Source organism: Esox lucius, chromosome 12, assembly GCF_011004845.1.
Source record: "Esox lucius isolate fEsoLuc1 chromosome 12, fEsoLuc1.pri, whole genome shotgun sequence".
NCBI classification, from domain to species: Eukaryota; Metazoa; Chordata; class Actinopteri; order Esociformes; family Esocidae; genus Esox; species Esox lucius.
Window position 1 is genome coordinate 10,435,756 of NC_047580.1, and position 24,662 is coordinate 10,460,417.

Below are 24,662 nucleotides of genomic sequence, written 5' to 3' on the forward strand. Positions count from 1 at the left end.
GGGTTATGGAACACATGGGGCAGCTAGTAGACATCATTTCTTTTATTCTCCCAGGATTATATCTCTTCTGCATGACAGCATTACTCAGTGAGCCTGATAATGCAGCATTCAAGGGGTAAGACAAGACGAGCAATTAGCTTTTTACATGGTTTTACAGGAGGCCGTGAACAAAACAATTGTTTATAACATTTACTAGGGCAGTCACCGTTATTTTAACGGAACAAATCTCTCAAATGGAGGTGTATTGTAAGATCAGTTTTTACACAAAAAGCCTTAGAAGAAAATTGGCATCTTGATTTTGACCAAAATAAGTGTTAGCTAAATCTGGTTAATTGATAAAATAAACTCTCTTTATCCTCAATGTCAAGTTCTCTTGGTAATGCTCTTGATATATTGTGGCTTTTAGGGGTGTAAATGATGGACATTGGACTTACATATTAATGTTTTTTTGTTCATTAGACCTATTATTTTCCCATAAAATAGTTCAAACATTTAAAGCTCTTTGTCCGTCTGTAAGACAAATACAACAATCCCTGCGCACATGCACATACACACACTCCCTTCTGCCAATACAGAAATATTGATGCACACACAAACACACACATTTAATGATTAGGTTCTGCCTTCTTTAATTGTATAAAAGATAACAAAATTATTTAATTACATGTTGATAATTGGACAGACAACATCACAACATACTTTACCTGCATGTTTTTTATAGTCATGTTTTTTTTTTGATATTCATGTTTTTTCACACCATTGATAATTAAGCATAATGTACTCTGTACGAAAACTATATAAAACAAACATGCTTGGAGATGCAGAGGGGTCAATTTTAATGACAGATCAAAGCCCTATTCTGTTACAAATCAAGTAATTTCTTTAAAATAAATGAATAAACTGCAGAATTATGCTAGAGATCACAGGTGTCAAAATCATTCCTCAGAGGGCCGAGTACCTGCAGATTTTGCTTGTCTGACCACTCAAACTATTTGCTCCAGTCCAACGTTAGACAGATATCATTGTCTTCGACTAAAGGAGCTTGAATCTGATCTCCACAATGATTTATAGATAGAAAAAACTATCTGAACTTTCTGATTGGTCCCAGAAACCGATAGGTCCCTTCTGATTGGCCCCAAAAACCGATGGGTGGGGCCAGAGCCAGAACACACGTGGGTCAAGTGACATTTAGAAAATGTGTCAATGGATTGGATCATATGATTGGCTAGAGGTGATCCTATCTATGAATAATTTATTTTGCACAGCATCCATCATTTTGATGTCACCTAAACAACTGCAAGGAGGGAATCACAGCGAATGATAGAGCAACCGAAAATGTTACATGATTAGATAGGAACTCCTCTCACCTGTTTGTCTAGGATTTAATTGGACAATTGAAAGAAACTAAAACCAGATGACTCTGGGCCCTCTGTGGAACAAAATTGACACCTTTTGCTTAAGATCAGCGTCATTTTAAGAATCTCTTTTTTTAATATTTTTTTTCTTTTTACACCAAAATCGAACAAACATACATTGGCACATGCAATGTGAACCTATTGTGCTGCTTTTTCATTACCATCCCAAGCCATTCAAACTGACTTTTATGTTGTAATCCAAACATGAAAATACTCTCAGATATAAAAAGAAAATATATAGATACATTGGCCGTCACATTGACATAATTATTTGTGTTAAAATGACTGATTTGGCTAGATTTCATAAAAGAAAACGTGGCGGAGCTCGCTACTCTAGGTAAATCTATCAAGGTCCAAATTCAACACTATTATGTCTGAAGAAATGTAAGATCAGGCACAGTAAATCAGAAGAAACCTCACTTAACTTAAAATACAAACATGGGCACTGCAAGAGAATATGGCTTTAATGGAAATTACAAAAAATATTTTGAAAACTGTGGAAATAAACTGTCCAGACTTTTCCCCCCTTCTCTTTGCGACTGATTATCACAGAGGTTGTTCACATCACTGACTGTTGCAGAGAGATCACATTGTAGAGAGCTTCTAAAAATCTGAGCCGGTGCGGCTCTAGAACACATTTGAACAGAAGGGATCCGGGCCAAGTCACCAACCTACGACAAGGTTTGTCTCTTCATCCTTCTCTCCTCATGCCAAATACCCAGCTCCAACCCTGCCGCGCTCCTCTTCAGAAGACAAGAAAATGAGAAAGGTTGACACCAACCACAGTCCCGGATTGCATAGGTAGATAACGCTATCTAGGCAGCCTGTCCCTGTCCCGGACTTCCTCTTTGTTTCGTTGTCCCCCGTCTTGGTCATAATCACAGAGTAAAGACACGCAGCGTTCCCTGGGAGCCTCTCAGATCCTGAGGTTGTTGTAACTCACATACGTTTTCTTCGTAGCTTGACCTGAGGAAGTGAGGTAGGTCAGATGTTAAGGAGCCTCTAATAAAGGCAAAACCAAATGCAGTGCAGCACAACAACACCCACAGACAGATGGAAAAGGAAACAAAGTACAAGCGTGATACGTGTTCCAGCCAGAACCCCTAACAGTCACTGCAACATGGCTGCTTGGCTTATTGCAAAGTTTCATGTTGGTGACTCTGGTTCCTATTTTCAGAAACAAACACCACACGAGTGGGCGCCGAACAAACGTTGGGGGCACGCGACGTGATCGAGGTTTCTGCATTGCCATGGAAACGGATCTGAACACGGCGGAAAGCCAAGGAGCCATATGTGGGCAGTGTGTTACACGTCGCGGTCGTCTGCTGTGTATGTGTCCGCACGTAGGCAGTGTTTTCGTTCTAGGCCCCGGCGGAGACGGCGCACGCTTCCTGAAGCAGACGCGAACTAGTCTTCTTCGCTGCTATAAATGTTGCCATGGTGACCAACTCCCATGGGCTACGCAATTAAAGTCGTACCACTTCCTTACAGCCTCATTTTGTAGTCATGGCCAGTGACTCTAATGAATAAAACATGTGTAAATGTACAACATCTTTTTGCAGTTAGCCCATGAGCAGTCTTGGCTATGTGTGGGTGCAGCTGGTATAAAAAGGACAGAATAAAAAAAGAAACGCTCATATTTTCAAGAAGATCATCTGAATGATTTTGTCTGTGTGTGTGTGGCGCACATGCTTACAATATAGATATGTGTTATATAGATATCCCCATACATCCGCAAACGTCCTGCAACTATACGCCTAGACGTCCTTCAGAATGATTATGCAGTGTGCTTAGTTCACCGTATAGTACCGACTGTGTCTCCCTCTCTGCGTCTCTTTCCATGGTCGGGCGATATCTTCCATCTCATAGTATCGATTAGACATAATCCTAAAATGGACCTTGAAATCGTTAATTCATCCAAACATGTCCAGCGTGGTCTATTTATCTCCGCTCCTAATCACTGCGGGGACATAAGAGAAGAAATCTCCAAATGAAATGGCAAATCTTCCTGTCTCTACGAGGGCTAATCATGGAGATCTCAAGACTAATATGTCCAGTGATGAACCGCGGAATGTACAGAGGTACTGATGCTCTTAATAACTCTGAGTCATTATAAGTCTGATCCGTCAGAGGTGATCCTTCCTGAAAGGCGTCGTGACAGCTACAGGGGCTTGACGGACAGTCTCCAGGGAGACGTGGGTTCAGGTTTCGGGGTTGTCATGCACATAAATTCGCCATTAATAAATGTCACTTTCGCTGCCGCTAAAATAGAAGAGGGTCGAGGTGAGGGGAGGTGAGAGGCGGGGGAGATGTGAGCGCGTAGAGGAGACAGAAGGTGAGAGACGCACCGAGCAGATGACACAGTGGTACTTCTGGGAGAGTCTCTCGGAAACGTGCTGCGGCGCGCAGCCCCTGCTCAGGGACGTTGGCAGCTGTTGAGGTGCCCCCCCCCCCCCGACCCTCCCCCCGCGGTGGCCGTCTGCGCCACAAGCCTCACACGTGATTGACAGGAACTGCTGTCACTTCCTTGACGCGGTCGCGCGCATGCGCACTCACCCTCCAGTTCATTACACGGACGACAGTTGAAATCACACGGGGTTTTGGGGGGGAGTCTGTCATATCGGAGGCTAATTGGTAGAAGGGCAACACCTGTTGAAGCCATGTGCATGTGGGGCGGCCCGCGTCATTAGCGGAGATTGAGGAAATAGGGCCGACGGGAACTGCCATGCGCTATTACCACGGCCTGTCATTCACTTCTTGGTTTAGTGCCGAGAAGCGAGGCGAGCCCAGAGCTCGGGTGCGGAGCCGATATCGACTGAAGATTCGTTGGTTTACAGTAATCCTGTCCATCGCAGGTATCATTACACCATTACCTTAATCCGACGTAATTAGGAGCATTTAATCATGCTCGTCTCAGAACACTGCAGCGGCAGTCCAGCCGGTCTCTGCACTTCGACCTTATGGGCCTCTAATTACTCACACCCTCCAGCTTACTGCGGAGGTTTCCAGAGCGCGCAGCTGGTTTCGCGGACTTCCCGTGCTCTCAGCTGTCATCTGGCCTCGTCTTGGTCACTGCTAATCGACGGTTAATTTGTGCATTTAACTAGACAACCCTCGATAATGCACTCAAATATGACCCCCCCAAGCAGTATTGTAGATGTACACTCATAACATGACCAGGATGTGAATTATGCCACAGACTGGCTACAGGGCTGGGATGATGGATGAGAACGGATACTATGGTGATGTCAGAAATCTCAATCTTCTTCCTGAGGTGGGGGTGGGGTGGAGCCAGAGCCAGTGAGCAGGACCGAACCAAATAGGTGGCTCCAGTGTACACTTCCTGATCTCTTTGATGAAGTCATCCCTCTCTGATACCTCATTAACTCACTCCAGGAACAGCGGGCTCTGCTTCGTGACTGGGCTCGTGGGGAGCAGGACTCCCCTGATCATGTGCCACGGGATGTGATTAACACCACGGACAGAGCAACTGGGCCGCTACGCAGCCACGAGGAACATAAACGACTAATTTGCAACGGAGTCAGTTCTGCTAACTTGACCACGTCGGCGTAAATTGTGAGCAAGCACAACCCCCCCCCCCCCCGCCAACAAACTTTCACTCACTCATGGGGTCGGCGGGCGCGGCGGGCGGGTTCTCGCACAGCTCGGTCTTGGCCTCCCCATTGGGCCTCTCGCTGGGCTTGGCGGAGAGACGGGAGGACATGGTGGCGGCGGTGACCACGGCCTTGAAGCTTCTCTTCCTCTTCTGCACGTTGAGCTCCGGGTGGAATATGATGACGTAGACCTTAGGCATGTAGAGCATCCCCAGAGCGACGGAGGCACTGAGGTTCATCGAGATGCAGAGGGTGGTCGTCTGGATGTACAGCTGTGGGGAGGGGTGAGGGGTGGGGGTGGGGTGGGTCAGGGAGAAAGACGAAATAAAGCCACACTAGTTGGAAATTGGGACTCTTGTCTGTTCAGAGCCCCCACAGCCCTCCCCTACCCAGGACGTGTCTACAGGTGGCCGGGATGGGGCCTGGGGCGACAGAATGGCCCGCGAAAAAAATGACACCATTAAAACTGCTCACCTGTAACACCAAGACCTCGCTTCCATATCCGTACTTTCTAACATGCATTGTGAACCTGACGGTATGTCTCTTGAGAAGGGAGACGGTGTGTCAGAGGGAGAGGAAAGAGCAAAGCCTATCATGTTCACACTCCAGGTCTCCATGTTTTCTGACAAACCCATGAAGATAGGTCTTACAGGCTGTAAAGCTAAAACAAGGACGTAGCATGCATTTCTCCCCGGGTGGTCAGGATGTGTAATGATTAGGAAGATAAATGAACCCAATGACTCAAACTCCCGTTGCACTGATGAGGCACTTAGACCTTACCAAGTTGATATTTCTGTTCATTACGGCAGGTGCACTGTGCTAGGTCACTTCCAAGTGACCTCACTTGAAAAGGCTTCTAGTTATCAATAGCAACTAAGGTTGCTCTAGTATGTTACACTTGCTTGCAAAAAATGTAATCAGTTAATCCGCTTTTTATTTTTTTTGGCCAGATTTGAGATATTAATTTTGTCCCGTGGGGTTTCATTTTATTTCGTTACATTCTGTTGTTCTTGTTCTTGTGAAACAGCTAACAGGACCCTAATGAACGGAACACACTCTCCATAGCCTATATGCAGAACCAGCAGGGGCTGAGCAATGGTTGGCCTCTAATTGGCATGATTCACAAAGCACCTCTCCACCGTGACGGATTTCTGACGCAAGACGGGTTGGTGCTGCATGCGCCTAGATCGCTCCCTTCCTTGACCTTATCCCCCAGTGACCCTTCATCAATGGCCTGGGCTAGGCCTGATGGGGGTCAGCTAGCTGTACGTTTAAAACCATGGGTAAAACGCAAAGGCTTACTTCTTTGAAAAGACAGTCAAAGACTGTTTTGGTCAGTATATGAATCATTCAGAAAATCGACACATTTCTCACGTTACTCAGATGTGTATTAATACCACTTGGGCTTCTGTCCTGTTTTTTTTCCTGAACTTACGTAACACAATTCCGACTTGAGATTTAAAACACTCCGGGCTTGCATAACCTTTAATCAGGCTATGATTTGAGTTGGGAGCGAATTATATAACCCTATTCTTAAAAGGCAATCACCCTTCTATCAGACATGTAGTTCACAGATGAGTGGCACTTGTTTCCTTCAAGAGTCTTAGCAAAGGCTGAAACACATGTCCGAGAAGAGCAACCCATCAGAATCAAACTCAGAACTGAGATATGCCAATTGAAACATTGAAATGCCCCTCTTTTACACCCTGCAGAGAGCAGGGCGTAGTTGTCAATATCTGCATGGCGGTACTTTGGGATCAGTTGGAGAGGAAATGTCACAGTTTACCTACCATTTTACTCAATGAAAAACACCAGGCATGATAACACCCTTGTACGCCCAGTAAACACAGCGACATTAACATGCCGGTCCTGCCTTTGAGTTGTCTTCAAACACCAATATCCTTAACATGCCAATGGCTTCTTCTATTGCCTCTCCTCTCTCTCCCTCCCTCACTTCTACTCTTTCTCTCCCTGCTCTGTCTTTCTAGCAGTCCTGTCCTCACGCTCACTCCCACTTTTTCTGACTCCCTCTCTCCTTCTCTCGGAGGAGCGACATCAGAGCGAGAGATCTGGCTCGCCATGCATTAATAACGGTATGAATATCCTGGTGCTCATATCAAGCACCTCTCGTTGGCTCCCTCTATGCCCCATTGTAAACAGAGGAGAATGGAATTGCTGGGCATGTCTTTCCCCACTGCGTTGCAGTCAATCAACAGCGTGCCTGATTGGTTGTGGGGGCCACCGATCAAAGCCTGCAACACTGGATACTTTATCATTTCTCATTACCAGAGGACATCAACCCCATCACTAGGTTTCCTTGTTTGGTTGCTGCTAACCCAAGTGTGGTATCCATAGCAACAGCACCACCACCACAGAAAGCTACTAGAACACTGCTAATATAAGTTTTAATGAGACTATTGCCAAACATGGGATTCCAATACTATTTCAGACATTTCAATTACTTTTCATAGACATTTCATCGCATGTTTCTGTTTTATTAAGTTGCTGAATACTGGAATGTATTGGCCGGTATAAACAATTTGTTCAAATATATAGTAGTTTACAGTATCTAAAATAATTTTTTGAAAAAACATTTCAAACTTGATGTATTTAAAAAAAAAAAAAATATCAAATGACACAATTTTGTAGTGGAAATCATTGCATGGGCTCAGGAACACTTTTGAAAAACCATTGTCTGTGAATATAATTTGTTGCTGCATCCACAAATGCAAGTTAAAACTCTACCATGCGAAGAAGAAACCAGATATAAATAAGATCCAGAAACACAACCACGTTCACAGGGCCCAAACTAATTTAAGATAGACTGAGGTGAATTGAAAAACTGTCCTGTGGTCTGACAAATCAAAATTGTAAATTATAAAGAGGAGAGGGACCATCCGGCTTCTTACTGTATCAGTGCACAGTTCACAAGCCAGCATCTGTGACAGTACGGGGGTGCATTAGTGCACAGGGCATGGGTGACCTGAGCGTCTGTGAAGGCACCATTAATGCTGAACAATATATGCAGGTTTTGGAGCAACATATGCTGCCAACCAGACAACGTCTTTTTCAGGGAAGGCCTTGCTTACTTCAGCAAGACAATGCCAAACCACATTCTGCACATATTACAACAGCATGGGCCCTGTAATAAAAAGAGTCCAAGTTGCTAAACTGTCCTGCCTGCAGCCTAGACCTGTCACTGATTGAAAACATTTGGCGCATTATGAAATGTAATAAAGGAGACCCCGAACTTTTGAGCAGCTGAAATCAAGCAAGAATGGGAATACATTTCAATTTCAAAACTACAGCAATTGGTCACATCAGTTCCCAAACGCTTACAGGGTATTGTTAAAAGAAGAGGTGATGCAACACAGTGTTAAACATGCCCCTGTCCACACTTTGAAACGTGTTGCTGGCATCAAATTCAAAATGTATGCATCAAATTCATTTCTCAGTTTCAACATTTAATGTTGTCTTCGTATTATTTTCAGTGAAACATAGGGATAAATGATTTCCACATCATCACATTTTGTTTTATTAGCATTTTATATAGTGCCACAACTTTTTTAGAAACAGGGTTGTATTCAAAAGTACATTTGTGGAACATATTTAGTACATTCATTTGAAATAACTAACAATTTAATGAATAATTAAGAAGTCTATGATAATATGGTTATATTTAATGAATAAAATAGCTTGTTGGACATTGAGCAATAATCTGGTTTTGCCTTCCAATAATGTAGCTCCATAGTGTTGGAGGCTGCTGGAAAATGTAGGCAGGGGGAGCTGGAAGTCAGTCACAATATACAGAAATGCAATAGCATGACAAAATATAAATTATTTCATCATTGTTTACCGTTATTGCAAGAATTTGTTAATTTACTTGGAAATGGGAAGTAGGATGACTCCAATTCCACTGTGGCTCAAAAAGAACAAAAAAATTTGCTAGACAGAATAAAGAGACGGTGCATACGCGATAAGGCTGAACGCATTGTTGGCCTAATGATAGCCTAGCTACCGAATGTCATTAGACTTCTTTTCCCTCTCTTTCCATTCCTTAATTTTCACACTGGTGTGCTGTCTGGATGCTGGAATTATTTCCAACAATGCCTCATGAAGTGATTGGCATTCAGATGTAAACACCGTGACTGGTAGTGTTCTAATATAAGAAAAGTTATTTTAAAAATCTTCATGCCACTAGGCTGACAGAAACAGACCTCCTTACACTTCCCACCTGAAACACTGAGAACACTAATTTCCACTTGGCTATAATATGATAACATGTTTGGTATGGCTTCCGAATATCTGAATAATATTGGGCAACACTGTCTTAAATATGTTTCCTCAGAGAGAAAGCTTTTGGCACAAAGTCATGGAATATGCATAACCTCAATTCAATATCTTTGTCATTGGGCAAGTCAGTTCAACTGAGAAGTTTATTTAGACCAACCTGTTTCCTCTCTGGCCTAGAACAGAGGTATCCAAATCCTACCCTACTAGGTCCAGAGCCTGCTGGTTTTCTGTTCTACCTTATTGTTAATTGCACCCACGTAGTGTCCCAGGTCTAAATCAGTCCCTGATTCGGGGGTGGAAATAAATAGTCATAATGGATCTGGCTTCAAGGTCCAGAGTTGACTTTGAGGGCCCCAGAGCGTAGGCTATTGGTCATTTATTCAAGCGTAGTCATTTACTTTTTTAAAGGCTAAATTTACATAGACAGCCCAATTCTGATCCAGTAATTTTGAGCAAAATAAAAAAAGGATAGCCTTCCCAGTAGCATTGCCTAACACCAGTTTGAAGCACTGATCGGAGACAGGCAATTTGTTACAGTTTCTTCTTCCCATAAACTGTCATGTGCTTGTCAACTCTTTCTTTCAGGGTTTTGACAAGATTAAAACATGTCCTTGGTAGAGCAATTGGCGAGATGTTTAGTCAGTCCTCTGATGCATGGAATTATGCAGCCGGCTGTGACCATGTTGGATACTAGCACACAATCTGTGTCGACCTCACAGGGGGTTAGGATGTCCACAGCATCAGCCAGGACGCACTTCGATTGCATGGATCGCTGGGTGACAGGCACAGTGTCAAGCTTCCCTTCATCCGCGCAGACAAATGAGCGAATCATTTTCAATTAAGAGTTACAACTTGTGACAGTTGCTGGTTGCACAGGATTCTCCCCATCAAGAAGATCCTCTCCAAATGTTGACACGTAGTGGTGGGAGAAAATAAATGTGTAAAGGGGTCAGTGGGGCTCGACAAAAAGATGCCACAGAAACATGCTGGGGGTGGGGAAGCCTCAACGTACTATATGCTCGTGTCATTGACACCAATGAAATGCATTGTAGCTGAATACTACCAACAACTCTGTCAGCTAGACTAGCATCTTAAATGAATGGAAGGCAGCATTCAGCAGTCACTTCTAAACCAGGAACAATTTCTAAATGTTATCCAGTGAAAGCTGCCAAATATTTCCACGTCAGACTTGATTAACCACATTGTGGGCCTGTTACAATAAATAAATTGTGATGGATTTGACGAATATCCACATTGTTAGATCTGATTATTTTGACTGTTTGACAATGAGTCCTTCTATGCCCCACTGTTTCCTGGGGGGCTACGGAAACGGCTCGGAGAGATTATCTGCAGGTTTAAGGCTGTCTTTCATGGTGAGCTGCAGTATGTGAGCAAAGCATATTTTACGCTGTGGAAAATGAATTTCATCAAGGTCAGTGGAACTTACAGGTCGCAGACATTCCTTCTCTTCATCATTATCTCCAGCAGTAGGAGGGAAGGCACGACCGCATAGTTCCCAATAGTATACTAACATTTAACTTTTTGTCTAAATCTATTTAATACAGAGTGTTTACATGAAATATGTTTGGAAGAAATATATTTCAAAAGGTTTTTAAATACTAGTCTAAGATAATATTTGAAAATACTTTGAAATACACCAAAACATGGAACTCAGGTCCAATGTTTACTGTAATGCTGGCCCTATTAATTTATTGACTATGTAAGAGACTTCACAAAGTAAAAGAGGCTTGTCACACACAAACAAAACAACATTCTGGTCATTAGGTGTCCAAACTCTTGTCTGATAAAGACGGGATCCTTCGGGGTGCCCAGTGTGAACTTGACCCACATTTGCATCCTTCGCATCTAAGACAGGATTGTTTAGCTTGTCACAGAAAATGTATAATTAATTCCTGTTGCTTTAACATAAATAAATACATGAAGTCAATTTTACAACTGCTTGGCAACTCCCTATTTATAGCTGCAGTAATTATTTATTAAGATCTTCATCATTAATCAAATGAGCGAGCCAGAGTTGAAACATCTCAATGACAAGCATCGCCAAACGCCAACATCCGAATAGCAGAAAAACGAACTGCCAACTGCCTTTTATCAACGCAGACAAAATGCTGGTAAAAAAGGGTTTCAACATAATTACACCCACTAGGGATGTACTTACAGCACAGGCAATTTAGTCTGGTATATGTTGGGGATTATTAACGAACACAGAGATAAAGACACAAGTCAGTTAAGGGACAATTAGGATGCTCTCCTACCCGGGTGGAGAACACCTTCAATAATGGATCTGAAGAATGTTTAGCCTCCTCTCATCTACCTGTGAGTCGCTTGTTGTTTTGGGTGGCCTACTTTCCTAGCTTGGCTCAGTTCAGTCAAATCAGGGGGAAGTTGTGTCTGCACGCTGCTCTGGGGAATCATGTGTTCCTCCATCATTACAAATGGGCTTCTCAGAGTCTTTCTGGGAAGGTTTAGTCGACAATGGCACAGGGATGACTTCAGGATAATACAGGAGGCGATCAAATGTCTGTCTTGTTCCACACTGAATGACTCAAAGAGCCAGTTCTAAAGCAATGGTCATGTTTTAGATTGGATAAACCTTAAACAATTAAGTTGTACTCACTGGAAACATTTACAACTGTTTCGTTTATGCAGCGAGTCTTGACATGATTCTGCTGGCTTACAATGACTTGCAGGAATTCTCATGATGTTAACTCAGCTAATTGCATCCTCTCTGCCTGCTGCTTTTGAGGACCCCACCCTTCCCAGGACCCCCCCCCATCCCATCTCCCCTTCCATGGACCCCCCCCCAGCCCCCCACCCCCACGATCCCATCTCCCCACCCCCCCTTGCCATTTTAGTAAGGCTAAAGCTTATCGTAATCCCACTGGTTCGCGCTGTTCTACATCTATTGACTGAAAAGCTTCGGTCAGCATCGCATGCTGTTGGAGGAGGCCAGGAGCTGTGTAGACATTGGAAATAGCAATTCAAGTAGGTAGAGTGGTTTGACAGAAAATGTCAAGTCTAACTTTTGTCAAATGTAGTTATTTGCTGAAATACAGCCGGATTCGGGAAGATGCTGCTGCAGAAGATACTGTTTCCCCCCCCACTGCCCTTAAAATTGGAGGATGAAATGCTTCTTGGATCCTTAACCTGGAGTAATCTAACTTGGCACCTTGCTCTGATGTTCATATTTAAGTGCAATCTGACAAGACGTTAAGTGCTTGTGAGGCGTGTGTTGAGGCGTGTGTTGAGGCGTGTGTTGAGGCGTAGAAGTTTTGTTTCATAGGAGCTTCCCTTACTGAGTGCGGTTAACTGTTGTGGAAGTTTCCAAGCCTTCAGGGAAACGTTTGGTTATGTGAAGTTTAGCATCAATAGCTCACCACAGAGTCTTTCACAAAAGTGTTTTTACCTTGGCCGGATGTAGTAGTGAATGATACACAGAGATTACTTAAGAATTCCAGCTGAAGACCATCAAATAAAATGGGCAAATTAAGAAAACCCCCATAATTAAATAAATTAATTCCCACATGTTACAATATTATTTGCAGCTTTGCTTAAGGCCAGGCACCATAGTTAATAATAGTGATTTTGCCTCCATCTGTCAAGTTTCAGATTTTGGGATATTCTGCAACTTCCATACTTTCATAAAATGTACAAATAATTCATATAAATACTTGATTGTTCTCATAGTGCATACGTTTCTATATCCTTTGTAGACGTGGTGTTTTGTGCTGAAAGGTGCATCATTTCTATTTCTAATTGCATTAGCCTACTGTATCTTCATCGGCCATTTTCTCAAACTGACATGTTTTGACACATCTTGACACGTCTTCAAAGGAGGTACATTCATAATATTCCACACAGGTTCTTAGATCTTATAGCCAGACTTATGCAGAGGCTTTTTTTTAATCTAGTGTCATTTAGATTTTAATTGTAATTTTATCTGTAAATATAGGCAAAACATGCATCCGTCATACATGTGAATATAGTTTTTAGCCTATTTGCATGTTTGCAAATTTGCATATTTTAATAGACAAATAAATAAAACTTGTAATACAAAAATATATTGTATTTCTGAATACTTGCAACTGGTAAAGTTTCAGTCTGATAAGAGTAAAGGGAAAAAACCTATTAGAGGGGGGTGCCTGGCCTTAAATAAGAGACAGCTACACCTGCTTACAGAATTATTCACAATTCTGTGTGTTACATCATTCCCCATTCATAGTGAGTGGTAGTCAGTGGAACATTTAAAGAGTTGGATTCAGAAGCTAGGGATTCTCACGCTCATTAGCCTTTGTGCCGACTGCAGAGTGTCTGCCTTAGAGAGTGCAGGTGTGGTGTGGGGGAGGGGGGGAGATAGGGGACTGGGATTAAGCAATGTGACATTCTGTTGCCGCGTTTGCATGGTTTCACAAAACATGCAGTTCGGGTGGGGGAGTCACAGGTGCAGAGAAAAATGGTAGGCATTGGAGGGGTGCAGATCTGAGGAGAATTCAGGCAGTACAGCAAGAGGGCCGTTCCATCAAAGCGGACAGTAGAAAATGAGGTCACCCGGGTTATTTCAACTCAGGGCTTAACATCAGGAGTTGCTTTACGATGCATCGCCACCGCATCAACACGAATCCTTAGATAATGGGAGTACTTGAATGGCGGAGAAACGGAAAAGAAAGTGTGTCTGAAGTCACAATCTGAAGTCACAATCAACAAGTGGAAGGTTCTTTTTGAGATAAGGTGTCTGGCCATATGTGGTGACCTGTCTCTGTGAACAAGGGAAACATGCAGACACACACGCACACCTTTGAGGTTTAATGGAGCGCTCTCTGCAAACAACCTGCCTACCTAATTCCAAAAGGCATACTGAGTGGGCCTACATCAACAGCATATCACTGTCTCTGTGGCTCAGATGATTGCCGTGTTCAGTCAAAGTTAACTGCAAGAGGATTCATATTCACATATCAAGGGCTATTTAGCCACTGCGCTTAATATAATGAACTCCTAATCACTTCTGAGAGTGTAATTAATCTACGGAATCAACAGGCAAATTGAGATGAAGAAAATCAGTTTGTGATCTGTCTCCTTCCGTAGCCTAGCAGGAAGGATATCGAACGCTGCACCTCTCTAAAGGTTAGGAGTAACACTTTCCTGACAACGTCGATATTCTGTCAGTGGAAAACTTCCACTCAGCGACATCCTGCGCACAAGTCCCTGCCAACCATCGCATGCCGCTCATGAATAGAGCAGATAAATGCATCGGCGCCCTGTCCAATACTGTTCCGATAAGCAATGACTAGTACAGTAGGTCAGAATGTCACATTCTCAATCAGCTCCACTAGCTGCTGATGTCAAGATCATTTCTAGAATGCACCTTATCAAGGAGTGGAACATTTTGACTTAAGACTATTTATCCCCCTCCTCCTCCTCCTCCACCACCTCCTCCACCACCTCCCCCACCTACTTCTCCACCACTTCCTCCCCTACCTCCTCCTCCACATCCTCCTCCACCTCCTCCCCCACCTCCTCCACCACCTCCACCACCTCCTCCTCCACCCCCCCAGTCTTCCGCCACAGGATGAGGCATAGCTAGCGCTGAGCCCCGGGCGTGAGAGCTAAGATAATGGCTAACCCCCCTCCTTCCCAAGCTCTCCTCAAGCATCTCACAGCATTGCTCTGCTTAGAATACCGCCCCCCACCATTCGCCCACCCACCCACACGCACTCCCCCTCCCTTTGACAATGCCTATCTCCTGCAGTCCTCTAAGCCATATGAATTTGAAATCAAAAGAATACGAGTCTTTAACACATACAGCCGCCGTGTGTGTGTTTGCTTACGTGTGTGTCGGTTTTAGCGTCTGTGTCAGTGTGCGTGCGTGCGCGTGCAGTGTTTGCAAGAGATAAAACACAGGCTCCAAGGAGCGTAAGCGGAGCAGGAGGAGGGAGAGGGAGAGAGGAATGACTCACCTTTTCTGCAGACTGGGCCGTGCCAAAGAAGATGGGGATGAAGGCCAGCCAAACGATGCAGGTGGTGTACATGGTGAAGCCGATGGGCTTGGCCTCGTTGAAGTCCTCCGGCACGTCCCGGGTCTTGATGGCGTAGATGGTGCAGGTGACCATCAGCAGGATGCTGTAGCCCAGCGAACAGATCATCTGCAGGTCCGTGATGTCGCACTTCAGCACGCCGCGTGCCAGCCTGGGGTTCATGGTTTTCTGCTCGTCGTAGTCGATGATGGTGTTGGGCGGGTCTACGGCAAACCAGATGAGCACGCCCAGCAGCTGCAGGCAGATGAGGGAGGAGGTGATGGCGATCTGGGAGGTGGGGCTGATGAAACGCGGGGCGGTCACTGTCTGCTTGCCCTGTTCGAAGATCCGGTAGATGCGGTTGGTCTTGGTGAGCAGCGCGGCGTAGCTGATGCACATCCCTAGACCCAGGAAGATCCTCCGGAAGGAGCACACGCCCACGTCTGGCTTGGCGATCATCAGGAAGGTGATGATGTAACACAGGAAGATGCCCGTCAGCAGCACGTAGCTGAGCTCGCGGCCCGACGCCCGCACGATGGGTGTGTCGTTGTAGCGGACAAACGTGGCCATGACGAAGATGGTGGCAATGATACCCAGCATGGCGAGGAAGACGGGGATGACGGCCCAGGGGGAGTGCCACTCCAGCTTGACGATGGGGATGGGCTGGCAGGCCGTGCCGTTGGCGTCGGGCCTCATGTCATAGGGGCACAGGCGGCACGACGTCTCGTCGTACTGGTACTGGTAGCCGTCGCACGGCTCGCAGTGCCAACAGCATGGCACGCCCTTCACCCTCTTCTTCCTATGGCCGGTCTTACAGGGACGGCTGCACACGGAGGTCGGTACCTCCTGCTCCCCCTCAGGCCACTGCAGTTCCTCCAACTGAGAGGAAGAGAGACAGACACCAATACAGACAGAGAGATATAAAGAGACAGACACCGATACAGACAGAGGGATATAAAGAGACAGACACCGATACAGACAGAGGGATATAAAGAGACAGACACCGATACAGACAGAGGGATATAAAGAAACAGACACGATACAGACAGAGGGATATAAAGAGACAGACACCGATACAGACAGAGGGATATAAAGAGACAGACACCGATACAGACAGAGGGATATAAAGAGACAGACACGGATACAGACAAAGGGATACAGACAAAGAGACACCGATACAGACAGAGGGCGAGAGCCAGCGAGACAAAAAGGAAAATGAGAAAGAGATTGACAGACAGAGATATGGAGAATGAGAGACAGAGACCGAGATGGACAGAAAAACAGAAACAGAAATATAGAGAGATGGAGGGATGAAGAACAGCAGAGATTGAGACAGAAATAGAGGAAGATAGAGATGGAGAATGAGAGACAGGCCGTCAGAAATGGAGAGAAAGACAGAAACAGACAGAGATACAGAAAGTGGGATAAAGATGGAGAGATGGAGGGACAGAGAGAGATAGAGACCAATGAGAATGACAGGCAGACAGAAGAAGAGAGAAACAGAGAGAGAGAGTTACAGAGAGAAGGAGGATTTTTTTTTAAATGGAGACAGAGAGAGAAAAAGACAGAGAAGGGAGACAGAAATAGAGAAAAAGACAAAGAGAGGGAGACAGAGAGAGACAAATACAGAGAGAGACATAAGAGAGAGAGGGAGATAGAGAGAGAGTGGGGGGGGACAGGCCATATGGTGGGAGGGAGATAAGCAGTCTAGGCATCATCTCAGATAAAAGAGCACCAGTCAACAGCTGAAGTGCAGATGAAGTGGTTAACAAAAATCGACAGGCAAATGTGTCTAGACCAGTTGTGCCACCAAAACTAGCGTCTTGTGGACTAACTCACTTCTACTGCAGCAAACAATAATACTGATGACTATACGCATAACCACAACTGATTTGTTGCAGTGGAGAAAATCTCTTTCCAGCCTTTTTTGCTGTTGTTCCACTCAATAGACTAGGCTAAGAATAACCAAAATAAACCAATATACTTTCACGTGTATTACTCTGTACTCAAGAGCAATTGAGATCTCCATGGAGACAACACTTGCGTTTTTATTCAATAAAATGAAAAGGGAGAAACAATTAAATGCCAGACACATACAATATATGATTAATAAAGAGTGTCGACGCCAGAGGTATGAGAAAAGGGATTAACTCAGGAGTATCAGATTTGCCGCCCTAAAATGCTCATTTTACAGCAACCATATTTCCAACAGCATTATGGGGAGAAGAGAGGAGGAAAGTTTTTTCTATTTTCTATACTGCATGGACAAATTGTCGGCTACAGAGAGAACATAGAAAAAGCTACTGAAATTCTTCAAAGAAACTGATCATCAACACTCCCGTGAGTAGTCTAACTTAGAAGGGGTTACGATGACAACAATCTGAAGTGCTTCTAAGTGCCAAACCTCTCTGACTTAGTGTTGGGCTGTCTGTTAAATGATTCTCACTCAGGAAAAGCAAGGGAGAACTAAAGCTATTTTCAACATTCTACTCTCACAAAAACATCCAATTTACTGCCACAGATTTTTGCGCATTTTGTTTGCGTTGATTGGTTTTTTGTTTTTTTGTATTCTTTTGTGAGAAAATATTCTAAACAAAGCACAAATGAAAGCATATTTTGTTCAGCCATTGTTAATCTAATGTGTTTGATGTATATACATTTTGACATAATTGTTTTATTTTCTCAGTCACATTGCCTCAGTCACATTGCCAAGTGTTAGTGAAACTTTAATGTTGCTTATTCATAGTCCCTGAAGCTGATGTGGTATATTTACTTGAAGGTTACTAAATCAGACATGGTTCCTGCATTTACATAGTTAGGGCTAACCAGAAGGTTTAATAACTGAGTATTACAAATTAGGTTACATTTAGATCTGTTTTTGGTGAAGATTTTGGGCAACTCGGGCATGCCACGACATGAATGGGGCTTCTCATGTGGTTGTAGGGTGACTCCACATTGTTAGCAATAAATGGGGTTTATAACCTATTTTTTGAACCAATTAAGTCACGGAAAATGTGCCAAAAAGCTGTGGCACATCTGCATTGGACAATGCCTGATGGGAATCCAGTAATAGGGCAAGCGATAGGTTAGCCAACATTTAAGAAAATAAGACATGAAGTAATATTAATTGTATGGAGGGTTGACATATTTTCTGGAACAAAAGGTGTGTGAAAACCTTGAGACATAGCTCCCACTCTACCGCAATCTCCAAATCTTTAGTCATTTTTAGGTTTAGGTATTTACACACACTTCTGGCTTTATTACACTTTAAATTCAGACTGGTTTGTACTTATCAGTACATCTAAAATCTAAATTTTTACTCTAGCACTTCATTGCATAATTTAATTTCTCCTATATCTAGCTACCAAAACCATGACATGTATTAAATAACTGAAGAAAATGACTTTCTTTTGAGCACTGTAATACCAAATCTATCCTTGCTCTACCAAGGGTTTACAGGACACAGATTTGACCTACTCTAGCAGCTATGTTGGTCTACAGTTGGTGTGCAGATGGCATAGTGATTACAGCGGTGTCAGGCCAGTAACCAGAAAGTTGGAATTGCTGATCATTCCACATGGAGAAGCAGGTTCCTTTACCATAATAATAAGTATTTCCAGATAAACGTGTATGGTAAATCTGTAAAATGTACATGCCACTTGTTCATCAAACAATGTAAATATTTTTTTTTTATATAAAAAAAACACAGGAAGATTGTGAACACAGGAAGATTGTGATAGAGGTGCACAAACAGTTTACATGTTTTAAACAGTTTGCATAGCCTATGACATGAGCACTTCTCAGAAAGCCCACTTCAAAAGGAAATACTGATCTAAATAATTACAGAAGTAGATTACTGTACGCCATATGTTTGTTGAATTGTGTTTTTAAAGACATGTAAGGAGCATATATGGAGCAAGCATGGACTTATTTTTAGCGGTGCGGGAAAAAGAACGTAGCGGGCCGGAAAAGGTGCGCTTAGTGAGTCATGAGTGTGGGAGTACAGGCTGTTTGACATCCCGCATGTACTCTGGCTTGTGCTTTGGGCACTACTAGCCCTCATTGGCTCAGAATGACAGCAGCAGCACCCACAGAGCGCACTGACGAAGCTGTGGTCCTGTATACAACTGATTTGACAGTGCCAGGGACACTCCCTCAAGGTTAGGCACATTTTATACAACAGACCGACCAGGCTGATAGAAAACAAATTACAAATAAAAAAAGGTTCTATTCACTGGACACAAAAACACTAAGCCCCATTCGTGACATGTACCACTACCGCATCCCATTTGACGTTTGAATGCAGCGTTCTCGCGGTCTCATTCCATGTGATTAGAAAGCTAACAGAAAGCAAACTGCAAAACAATAAAAATGACTGTGGCACAGATGATGATCATTTGAAACCGACATCTTGTTGAAAATTATTATTGAAAAAGGCAGATGTTAACAAATTAGCCAACATAATTATTGGTAACACCTGCAGCAGTGGCCGTTAAATGGCTCAAAAAGCATGCACAAACAAGTTAACTGACAGCTATTCTCTATCAGTTACCAACAGTCCTCACCCACGGCAAGTCACTCTGTGACTGGTTGATTTTATGGTCATTCCAAAATGCTCCTCTAATAAAGTTCAGTGGCATATGAATTTTGTGTAGACCCTGAAGGCATTGATCCTTGCCTTAACCAATAGCCTACTGGCAGGCTGAGAAGACATTGAAATGGAAAACCATTAAAATGATGGAATGAATAAAAATGGACCACATAACACAAAATGATGATATAAATACAAAAATATATTTGTATCAATCCTAACGACTTCTTTGAAGGTCCAGATGATTCCCCACTGCTAGCTCCACTCTACATCCTGTTGTAGGATGACACACACATGCCACATTATCTGTCGCCTGTCACTCAATGATGCCCAACAAACCTAAATCTTGTTTTAAGAGCCACCGAATAAATGAAAAGTAAAAAAGACTTTGCATGCCAGAAATGTTGTAAATACTGTACATGAAAGAAAATGGTTGATTGTTTACGTTGGTTAAAAACAGGCTAATCGCTGGCCATATGACACAGGAAATGGAAAGCTTGTGTTGCGTGTAGCGTGAGGAGCTGCATCATGCCAAGTAAACTTGTTATGCTGGCCGGTTTAAAAAGATGTTAACTTTGTGAAAAATGAATAACATCTTTGATTTCAAACAAAAAACAATTGTGCTTACACATTCTGTCAGTAGAGCAATTGTTATGTTCAATGGTAAGTTGATGGACGCTTTAGCCTTGTTTCAGTTCAAAGTCCAGAGATTTAGCCAGATTTGTGTAAAAAGGGGTCTGAGGAACCTGTTGCTCATGACACTGTTAAAAATAGTTTAGGGGTTCTTAGTCAGGCAGTGATGAAGTGTCTGTTAAGTACTTCCAATGAGGTTGATTTGCCCCATATAGTTTAACTTAGGGTCATTTGTCTTTGATTGGATAGTAAGCAGAAGATTAAACAAATCCCTAAACTATTATTTACTACACAACCACAGATTATCTATCCAAAATGTTCATCCAAACACACAGTATTTAAACATCTTCCTTTTGTCTGGTGGATACCTTAATTAAAACTAAAACCTACCTGTGTGTAGACGTGTGTATTTATTTGCTGTGTTTGCGTGTACTGTATGTGTGAGTGTGAGCATTCTTTTGCTTTGCGTGTAACTGTAGCATGTCTTGTACCTTTTCATGAACCTGTAAAACTAATATGTTGTCCCAACACTGCCTCAATGGATGATGATCTACCATCCATTATCTGAGCAGGGGGCTCTGATTTGTTTTATGGACAATGTTGCTCTCTGAAACAGCTCCTGATTGCACACAGACTCTCTGGCTGGAATGGAAACACTAATGAGACCAACACCACTGTTGCCATGGCAACCACAAAGCAAGATTTCTCACCTTGAACTGATACTGCTGCTGTACTTATCATGACTATTTCATGCTTATTTTTATTTATTTATCGATTTGTTTTTTGGGGGGCAGTGTTTTAGATGTAAGGTGCATATAGACTTGTGTTTTGTGATTACTTCATTGTAATCACCTCTCTCCTCAGTAGGTCTTAACAGCCATGCATTTCATTAGACAGGTGTCTGTCTTTCTGATATTCTTCTGCTTGCCAATAAGGAAGACCAACGGCGAAGAGCCATAGGTTAATTCCTCGATTTGATTTCTCATTGCATTTCCTAAACAAGTGATTATCCAAATGAAAAACAAATCAATCTACATTTTCTCAAGGGTTCTGTTTACCTTTAAATGTCGCTGACAGAAACTACAGACTACCCACAGTTCCAGTCCAGTGTAAATTGCTTTTAAGAGTAGGTGAGCTATTGTCAGTCTATCTTCATCAGAGCCATCATCAGTCACCTGACCAAAACCTACTAGACTCAGTTAACATAATATGGTTGCACTGTTTTTATACCCTGTCCCTGTTTTTCAGTTTGTGCATTTTGCCCCCAGCCCATTTACTAATTAACAGAAAAAGTTTTTGTGTATCCAATTACATTTCTGATTAATTCCAAAAATCATACAATAAGTTGATTAAAAGGATCTTTTTTGACCTTGTCCCCATGTAAACCCTGGCTGTGATTGCAGATCCTAACCTTACCTTGAGCTGAAGTGACTCCACCCACTGACCAATCGGCCGGTACCTAGGAACACTGGAGTTGGTCATCTGAAACTGGAACAGGTCATAGCGTCCCGGGGCGTCACCGTTTTTATTAAACAGAACCGACGTCATTGCACTACCTGCAAAGAAAAAAAAACAAGAGAGGAGAAGTGCTCATCACGCCGACTTCCATTACACACTTCCACATTGTTAAGATTCCGACAAACCTCTGCGGGGGAGATATTGTCTCCCCCGCTAGGTCGTCGTGAAGCTACAAAGGGTTCTGTGGACACCGTGGGCCATGGGGTGTTCGTAATGACCGTGACCCACATCATGTCCCCTCATTAAAACGCCAGCGAGGGCAGCTGGCTCCCTCCTGACTGAGACGATATGCCCTGCTGCGTCGTGGACCGTACCTGTTATTCCCTTCGTCCATTAAGGCTAGCCTACATTTCATATCGGAGCGTTTGAGCGTCTGATCCGTGTGATGCAGGGGCATCATTAGATCTGTGGGCAAAATCAATGGAGCCAGCTGGAGGCTATCACTTCCACACATCAGGAATTCGGTGGCCTGTTTTTCAAGACAGATGCACGTTTCCTCTGGTCGAACGAAAGAAAACGTCTCGACCGTGCACGCCGTACTGGAGATGAGCGGCGAGAAGACAAATGGGTCAGCCTAAACATCACACGGCCTCCATCTCGTCCCAGCACAGCAGCCGATCCCACACAGAGGAGCGTGGAGTAATTAGTTAGTGGAGGGTCTGGACACCTGAAGCCTGAAACAGTGCTCGGGAAATGAAATCCAGGGCCCCGTATTTCTGACCTGTGTGTTGGTGTGCACGGGTGTAATATGCGTGTGTGTGTATGTGTGTGTTTCTGTTTGTTGAGATCTCAACATGGTGCAGCCTTTCCTGAGAATCAAGTGCCTTTTTCGACGTGACATTTGGGGCTACACAACACACGGCTGATTGTCTCTCATCCTGACATTGTGAGACTGCATGACACCTTTAGTTCAATAGTGAGTTAACCTTGGCTGAGCGTACAATAACTCAATGATGGCCCAGGACATACCATTTCTAAAATAGGACAGGGGGGTGAGAACTCAAACCTGATGTGGCAAGGGAATAGACTGTACTAATAGCTCTGGCTATAAAAAGTGTAAAAGGGGAATGACCAATAACACCTGTCCAAAATAGTTTAAGGGGACATGTAGCTTCTTTTGTTTGGTGTTGGTCTTAGGTTTTGTGATGTAGAGGCTGTGTCCCAACACTGTGTACCTTTCCTTTTAGTTTGTGTCAGTAGGGACTTTCAGTAACCTACACGCCAGTATTTTCTTCTTCACCAAGGACACTTCTCACTGAACATTCAGCAAAAGTGCAAGGACAATATCTCCCCTTTTACACAGCGAGCAGAAGTGACGGTAAACTAATTTAGATGCACCATACATACAGGACAAGACCTAAAGAAAAAACCTCATGGGAGGACAGAATCCGCCACTCCACTAAAAGTTTATATGGCCATCAAAGTCAATGAGTTCCTTTCCTGTGTATTAGTCACCCACTATTCGCGGTCTTCAACAGCGTTTGAAATGGACTCGGTAATGGTTAGCAAGGTGTATTAGATGAGCTCTAATGGGTTCAGAGGAAAGAGCTAATTCCCAAGCTGAAGCAGGTGAAGTCACTGAAACAGGTTTCCCTCTGAATGTGGGCAGCATATTGAACAGGACATCCTGGCTCCTATGCAAGCCCTTTGTAAACAGTGTTTATGAGCAATGAGCATGCATCATAAAACACAACAGAAACACCCCTCACCAACAGTCACGTCCACATTACACGTTGACACAGCCCTTGAGACAAAAGGCTCATGTCGAGGGAAAGGGGTACGCAACAAGAATCGGAATCCCATTTGGACTGATACACCTACGAAGTGTTTGCAGTCGACAATCTGTCACTTCTGCTTCAGACAGAGGCGAGTTGTTGACATGCTGTATCTAGTTGTTGGCAAGGTGTTGACACAGTTGACTGTGAGGAGTGAGGATGACAAAACTACAAGTCTGTCTGGTTCCACGCCCATGGCAGTACAAATAATCTCACACACACACGCGCACGCACACAGTCTGTCAGTAAGCAAATATAAAGCACCGTGGCTCTCCTTGTTGATAGAAAGCCATTACGAATTCCATTCTATTTTACATTTCAGGTTATTTTCAAGGGAACAAAATGATCTGTGTAGACAGCTTTGTAAGAGCGCTGTATAAGATGAAAGATTGAAGAAAAAATCCGCATCGGGCTCTGTGCTAAGATAGGACAAAAGTGCACAACCACTGTTCGGTGCCGAGCAGTGTGGGTGGACTCTGGGCTCCACCGTTGTGCTTCTCTGGCTTCATTATTCTCTCTTTATTTCCTTCAGTCTTTTTAGCAGTATCCAGCAGAGAGGGGAAGGCAACAGAAACTGTCCGCACAGGCACGCACACTCAGGCGTATTCACATAAACTAACACACACTCGTACGCAGGGACATGCACACACAGCAGTCAGGATGCAGTAAAGAGTGCAGTGATATAGCTGTCAGAAGACTAGAAATGTTTGCTTACAAGGAGCAGGGTAAGTGAGGACAGGGGCAGATCGGCTGGTTTGTTATTAGCCTTCCATTTCTTTTCCATTGTAACA

At 43.6% G+C, this 24,662-nt stretch overlaps 1 protein-coding gene across 1 annotated transcript in view; it reads right to left on the reverse strand.

Annotated features, from left to right (window-relative positions):
* Positions 1-604: 604 nt before the first annotated feature.
* LOC105030112 (metabotropic glutamate receptor 7) overlaps positions 605-24,662 on the reverse strand; it is an 87,685-nt gene continuing 63,627 nt past the window's right edge. Inside the window, exons 7-10 of the mRNA XM_034296005.1 lie at positions 21,995-22,134; positions 15,298-16,233; positions 5,040-5,301; positions 605-2,381 (exon numbers count right to left, since the gene is read on the reverse strand). Of these exons, the coding sequence (XP_034151896.1) occupies positions 2,332-2,381; positions 5,040-5,301; positions 15,298-16,233; positions 21,995-22,134 (1,388 nt within the window). The 3' untranslated portion in view covers positions 605-2,331. The remainder of the gene's footprint in view (positions 2,382-5,039; positions 5,302-15,297; positions 16,234-21,994; positions 22,135-24,662) is intronic.